The sequence below is a fragment of the Gymnodraco acuticeps genome, unplaced genomic scaffold (genome assembly GCF_902827175.1).
Source record: "Gymnodraco acuticeps unplaced genomic scaffold, fGymAcu1.1, whole genome shotgun sequence".
NCBI classification, from domain to species: Eukaryota; Metazoa; Chordata; class Actinopteri; order Perciformes; family Bathydraconidae; genus Gymnodraco; species Gymnodraco acuticeps.
In genome coordinates this window covers 216,261-223,898 of record NW_022991812.1, presented here as the reverse complement: position 1 = coordinate 223,898, position 7,638 = coordinate 216,261, and the positions used below count along the sequence as shown (strand labels likewise).

At 41.1% G+C, this 7,638-nt stretch overlaps 1 protein-coding gene across 1 annotated transcript in view; it reads left to right on the top strand.

Annotated features, from left to right (window-relative positions):
- The window catches only part of LOC117535266 (endothelin-converting enzyme-like 1), a gene marked incomplete in the record, with an annotated part of 79,603 nt that overhangs the window by 6,461 nt on the left and 65,504 nt on the right, over positions 1–7,638 (top strand). The window contains 3 exon segments of the mRNA XM_034199665.1: positions 3,566–3,676; positions 3,798–3,890; positions 5,360–5,484. Of these exon segments, the coding sequence (XP_034055556.1) occupies positions 3,566–3,676; positions 3,798–3,890; positions 5,360–5,484 (329 nt within the window).

Below are 7,638 nucleotides of genomic sequence, written 5' to 3'. Positions count from 1 at the left end.
CTTTATTTTAAATTGTTTTGTAAATACGTAACAGACATAAACAAAACACTACATTGAAAATACTTTCTGCTTCTTCTCCTCCTCACCTTTCCTTACTTCCATCAGTCTCCCATTTCTACCTTTTCTTCTTCTTTGGTTTTTACTCTATGCAATACATTAATGCACTCAATGTACACAATATCTTGTTTTTTATTACTGCACCTATTGTATTCCAATTATATGTCAATGTAAATACTGCTATATATTTTTTAATGTTATTATAGTTTTCTTAAAAAAGTTCTCTATCTGTGTTTTTAATTTTTGCTTTGTTTTACTTTTATGCACCACAACACCAAGTCAAATTCCTCGTACATGTGGCGATAAACTGGTATTACAAATACAATGTCATTACCACCTACTCCTGGATCGATAACAACACTAAATTCTCCAAAATCCCCTGTTTTCACTAACCTGAAGTAACACTATGGGAAAAAGAAAATAGATTTACATAAATAAGCTAAACTTGTTCCCACCCCTGCCCCTTCACTTCCTCTCAAGTAACTTCAACAACGTTCAAGAACTTTCTAGTAGCGTCAACAACTATATAAATGTATCCAGACTTTCTTTTCACTTCTCTGTTTTCTCCATTCCTATATTCGTTTTATTTCCAGTTTCTTATCCAAACATTTATCATTTCTTTCTAGTCCCTTTCTTTTATCTACATTCTTGCTATTCACTGTATACAATAATTGGTCAAAGTCACTTTAACCTCAACCATTGGTTTGTGGAAAGACAATTTTCAAGCCTCGAGATTAGTGTTTTGGTCGTTGATATCTTTTTTTGAATCACCATCTGTTACGGTGAGTGAAGCAAGCAGGACCCAAATGCAGATAACGCTGAAAAAAGCCTTTATTTCAAGGATAAAATAAAAATAACTTTGACAAAACAGAACTCTCACCGGTGAACACAATCACAAACAAAAGACGAACCAACACCGAACACAGGAAGAGACTAAATACAGGGAGGGGTAATCACGAGACGAGAAACAGCCGGGCAGGGGAGGAGAAACACGAGGGCAACAGGTGAACACAATCAGACAACTAGACACACCAGGGAAACTAACGACAGGAGGAAAACACAGGGAGAAGGACCAGACAATACACAAGGGCAACAGGTGAACACAATCAGACAACTAGACACACCAGGGAAACTAACGACAGGAGGAAAACACAGGGAGAAGGACCAGACAATAAACCAGGAAGAAAACAAGACGGGGAGAACAGCAAAATAAACCCAACATACAAAACTACAAACGTGACATAACATAAGAATCCTGACACCATCTCCATCTTTGTTTTTGTAACCAGAAGCGACTGGAGGGTCGAGCGAAGTACAACCAAACGTTGAACAAGATGCTATTATAAAATTGAATGTGCCAAGGGACTGCAGATGGAAATGAGCAAACGGATATAATCTGGTCCAAAGCATTTGATATCTTGAAAACAAAGAGTGATCGGGAAAATGTTTACTGTATTAACTCAAGTGAGCAGTAAGGTCATTTTCTGAAAGACTATATACAATCTGACCTGTGTTTGGCACCAGAGGAGAAGCACCATGAGAGATAAGATAAAGATGGACGAATGTGAGATACATTTCAAAGAGAAAGAAACCAGACACTATTGGAGATTTAGATAAATGCCGGTTAGAAAGTCTTGTTCTTTCTTCCTTGTGAAAAGTTTAAGAGATGAGAGTTACAGCACATTTCCATTTCCATTTAAATACTGTGTTCAGTTAGAGCTCTGACACCTTCAAGTGGATATTCTGTATACTTGAGAAGGTCAAAACCAAAAGACACTAGATTTTTGGGATGGTTAAAAAGCTTAAGGAAGTTCAATTTAGGTTTTTGTTCCGAGCTCTGGACTGAGGCCCAATCTCAAGGCCTAAGATATTATGTTTTTTATCAACAAGTCCAATGGTCAAACAAGTACAATGTGGAAGACACATGCTTTAGGCACGCTTGGATTCACCTTTTAGTCCTTTTCTTTTGGTTCAACTTCTCTTATTTATTTCCTTTCTTAATTCTTCTGTTAATCACAAATGTGCCGCGCCCTTAAATCAGCTTCATCATCAATTGTACTTGAAATGCGGCCATCATTTACCAAATAAACATCATGCTGTATTTGGGCTGCACGATATATCGTGTCGTGACGAAAACCGCGATATGCGCATGCGCGATATTCACATCGCAGGACGTGACGATTTAAAAAAAAAGATTCTTGATTTTATTTTTTAAGACTTGCGATATTAAGCAGGCAAATGAACTCAAACACGTCATGTTACAATTATTTTGCTGCTTGCTACAAAAGGAAAACTTGCGCGGCTCTCATGTCAGGGGTACTTGAGTGAGTGACAGCAAACCACCAATCACATCTCCAAAGCAAACGGACCCCGTGATTAAAGGTAGAAACACTGAATAAAGTCGTTTCCTGTGTTTCTCCAGGGCAGTTCGGCGCTGCTAACCGAGCTAGCTCAGCTCGTTGCTCTGATAACTTAAGATCCAGACGTCCGTGACTAAAATCCTTCATCCGGTTAAATATAGTTAAAAAAATACCAATTGTATAGCATTAAAGTTCAAGAAAGGATGGTTTGCAGACAAAAAAAAACGTATTTTCTTCAATTCCTGTATGGTTTCATATCGCAGGGGGGAAGAAAATCGCAATGTCAGTTTTTTCCAATATCGTGCAGCCCTATGCTGTAATGAAGAAGCCCCTAAACTAGAGATCAAGTCCATTTACTCGTATTACTGAGTTAATAAATCGTGTGAGAAATAGAGTCACTTTCTCATAGACTTCTACACAATTTGAGTTTTCTGCTTCTCTTCTTAAGTTGTAAGACAAACCCCCAATTAAACAATGCTGTGGGAAAACGACCTGTCAATCACAGGTAGCCCCAAATCTTTATTTATATATATTTTACTCTAAATATGAATACTAAATGAACCATAATGTAATGAAGAGATCAAGTCAATAAACTCATCAGGAAAATGTTTACTGAGTTAATAAACAAATGAGAAGTATGGTAATGTTCTCATAGTCTTCTATACAATTAGACGTGTTGCCCCCTGCTGGATATAAGAGATGATGCAGGTTTAAGGTATTTTTGTCATTGGCTTCACTTTCAGACCCAAACGTTTCTGTTCATAAATAAAGTTAGAAGTAGGCCTATTTTCTCATAGACTTCTATGCAATTAGACTTTTGGTAACCAGAGAATGCAGGTTTAAGGTATTTTCCACATTAGCTTCACCTTTCAGATCCAAAATGTGCAGTTTCTTTCCTTTTTCTCCCGACTTTCTCTTTTACCTCAAACTTGACTTCACTTTGACTCCCTTTCTCCTGCCTCCCCTCCTTTAATCCTTCCCTTCCTCCCCTCCCTCTCCTCTCCCATCAATCCACCTGTTTTTCCCTCTGTCGCCCGCTGTGCTTTTGTTATCCCGTCCACTCTGCCACATGTCACTGTGTCAGCGTCCATTACTGATGAGCTCCGGCTCCTCTATTAGCGCTGATGTCGTTGTGCTTTTTTCTTCAGATCCTGGCAGCGTACAAGGCTCTAATGGAGCGTTTGCTAAGCATGCTGGGAGCTCACAACGCCACGCAGAAGTCCAAGGAGATTATACATCTGGAGACACGCCTGGCAAATGTGAGCTGAGTGTGTGTGTGTGTGTGTGTGTGTGTGTGTGTGTGTGTGTGTGTGTGTGTGTGTGTGTGTGTGTGCGTGTGCGTGTGTGTGTTTGAATTAAAACACTACTCTTTCTTTTCAGATCACTGTGTCAGAATATGATGACCAAAGAAAGGACATCAGCACCATGTATAACCGCATCACCCTCCGGCAGCTACAGAACATCGCGCCAAGTGTGAGTGCCACACACACACACACACACACACACACACACACACACACACACACACACACACACACACACACACACACACACACACACACACACACACACACACACACACACGAACTGTATACATACCCATCAATTACAAGTATGTGAAATGCACTTTGTTTAGGAGCAGACATGATGGATTAAGATTTGAAGTCCAACAGAGCATTTTAAGTGGCGTGGCGAGTGTGTGTGTGTGTGTGTGTGTGTGTGTGTGTGTGTGTGTGTGTGTGTGTGTGTGTGTGTGTGTGTGTGTGTGTGTGTGTGTGTGTGTGTGTGTGTGTGTGTGTGTGTGTGTTAGGGAGGAAGGGAGTGGTCGGGCACAACACACACACACACACACACACACACACACACACACACACACACAGATAGAGGCCTAAGTGACTCACAGAAGCTGTCCGCCCTGCAGCGGTAGACGGGGAGGTTGAGGTCCAGAATAAAAAAAGGAGGTAGAGAGAAAAGGGGGAAATAATGAGATATTGAGGGGGTTAGAAATGATGGAGAGAGATAGGAGGAGAGACAAGCAATGGGGGAGGAAGAGGAGAGGGAACAATGATTTAAAATCTTCACCATGCTTTATGGTCGGGGGAGGGATGGATGAGAAATGAAAAGAGAGGAAATCATGGCTTTTTCTTAGAGGGAGAGAGTCTTCAACTTGTCAGCCTGAAAGAAAATACACAAACACAATTACTTTTGAAGCATGGAAAGAAATAGATTAGAGGATGAAGATGGCTTCAGTGTGTTCTTGATATTTACTTGCTGTAATTTAAGTGTGGAGTTCAAAAGACTCAGTCGCTCAAAATGTCAAATCAATGTGAAGGAAATCAGATTTCCAAAAGAACGCCAAAAAGAAAAACATCAAAATCATTGTTTGGAAGTGAGAAAATAAATACAAAAAACAAAAAAGTATTAGATGTAATGTCAATTATCTAAATAACCCTTTAAAGCAATTAAACAAATATATATTTGCACATGCATACGACTGCATACAATCCCCCAAAAGAGATAAATAAGACATGTGAGCCTCCCTTAAACTTAAACAAACAAATACATAAAGGAAAGAAAACATAACAAGATGCAGATCAGAACATAACCCATCAGTGCACAACATCCAACAAATCAACACTCCAGTCAAAACAAAGAAAAACATTCAAACAATACTCGTGGATTAGACTTCATGAAATATCTTTTAAACCAAATGTATGGATACTGAGCTCTCGATGAAGTGCGCTTTGGCCTTAAAGATTACATATAAGTCAGTAACGATGAGAGACAGTCATCACATATAGGTTAAATGGGACTTTAAAAAGTGATGGATTTGCCTCACGCTGTTGTACATTTGGATTAAACGTGTAAGTATGTACAGTCGGGTTGTTGTTATTGAAATGTTGACCTGTCTCTAAACTAAATGCGTCCTCCTCTCTCCTCAGCTTCACTGGAAACGGTTGCTGGACAGAATCTTCCACGACAACTTATCAGAAGACGAAGAGATCGTGGTGCTCGCTACCGATTACATCCAGAAAGTCTCCGACATCATTAAGAGCACTTCACAGAGGTAAGGAGAGAGAGGGGAGGTGTGTGTGTGTGTGTGGGGGGGGGGGGGGAGGGTGAGGAGGAGGAGGAGGGGGGAGGAAGATGAAGGTGTGGAGGTGTGTGTGGAAAATCGATAAAATTAGACGCAGCCATTTTTGAGTGCGTACTTTTTAAAAGTGAGTAAGCGCTTTTGTTTGAGGTTGTTTTGAGTGTGTGTGTGTGTGTGTGTGTGTGGTGTGTGTGTGTGTGTGTGTGTGTGTGTGTGTGTGTGTGTGTGTGTGTGTGTGTGGTGTGTGAGTGTGTGAGAGACTATAGTGTGGATTACAATGCCGTGTCAGGAGGTGCATAGATTGTTTTTTGAGTGTGTATTTGTGCGTGTGTGTGTTTGAGTTGAGTCTCTGTTGTGTGAACTTCCAGCTCTACTGCAGCTGATTATTATTGATCGGCACACACACCTTTCTGCCACCTGCAGACCCATACACATTGACGAACACAACACACACACACACACACACACACACACACACACACACACACACACACACACACACACACACACACACACACACACACACACACACACACACACACACATACTTTATTCCCCCGTTTTTCCCTGACAGACTCCAGGGGGCTGCTGCAAGTCAGGGTGTGTGTGTGTGTGTGTGTGTGTGTGTGTGTGTGTGTGTGTGTGTGTGTGTGTGTGTGTTTGAGCAGCTGACAGCTCGCCAATAGTGGCTGTGCTCTACACACACACAGACACACACACACACACACACTCATGCTTGGCTGCCCGGCTGTGTGACGGCGGTTGGATTACTTGTCGTTTGAGTCTAACTGGATACAGGTCTGTCTGAACAGCAGCGTGACCTATTCACACATTTTGGTAATTTCACGAGTCACCAGTTCATGACATACAGTGTTGGTAATTTCCTGTTGATGTTCAGGTGTATATCAGTATGTAGTGTCTCTACTTTAAAGAGTCCTCTCCTGCTGATGTTCAGGTGTATATCAGTATGTAGTGTCTCTACTTTAAAGAGTCCTCTCCTGCTGATGTTCAGGTGTATATCAGTATGTAGTGTCTCTACTTTAAAGAGTCCTCCCCTGCTGATGTTCAGGTGTATATCAGTATGTAGTGTCTCTACTTTAAAGAGTCCTCTCCCTGCTGATGTCCAGGTGTATATCAGTATGTAGTGTCTCTACTTTAAAGAGTCCTCCCTGCTGATGTTCAGGTGTATACAGTATGTAGTGTCTCTACTTTAAAGAGTCCTCTCCTGCTGATGTCCAGGTGTTATATCAGTATGTAGTGTCTCTACTTTAAAGAGTCCTCCCCTGCTGATGTTCAGGTGTTTATCAGTATGTAGGTCTCTACTTTAAAGAGTCCTCTCCTGCTGATGTCCAGGGTATATCAGTATGTAGTGTCTCTACTTTAAAGAGTCCTCCCCTGCTGATTTCAGGTGGTTATCAGTTATGTAGTGTCTCTACTTTAAAGAGTCCTCCCCTGCTGATGTTCAGGTGTATATCAGTATGTAGTGTCTCTACTTTAAGAGTCCTCTCCTGCTGATGTCCAGGTGTATATCAGTATGTAGTGTCTCTACTTTAAAGAGTCCTCTCCTGCTGATGTTCAGGTGTATATCAGTAGGTAGTGTCTCCACTTTAAAGAGTCCTCTCCTGCTGATGTCCAGGTGTTATATCAGTATGTAGTGTCTCTACTTTAAGAGTCCTCCCCTGCTGCTGTTCAGGTGTTATCAGTATGTAGTGTCTCTACTTTAAAGAGTCCTCTCCTGCTGATGTCCAGGTGTATATCAGTATGTAGTGTCTCTACTTTAAAGAGTCCTCTCCTGCTGATGTTCAGGTGTATATCAGTATGTAGTGTCTCTACTTTAAAGAGTCCTCTCCTGCTGATGTTCAGGTGTATATCAGTAGTGTCTCTACTTAAGAGTCCTCTCCTGCTGATTGTCAGGTGTATATCAGATGTAGTGTCTCTACTTTAAAGAGTCCTCTCCTGCTGATGTTCAGGTGTATATCAGTATGTAGTGTCTCTACTTTAAAGAGTCCTCTCCTGCTGATGTTCCAGGTGTATATCAGTATGTAGTGTCTCTACTTTAAAGAGTCCTCTCCTGCTGATGTTCAGGTGTATATCAGTATGTAGTGTCTCTACTTTAAAGAGTCCTCT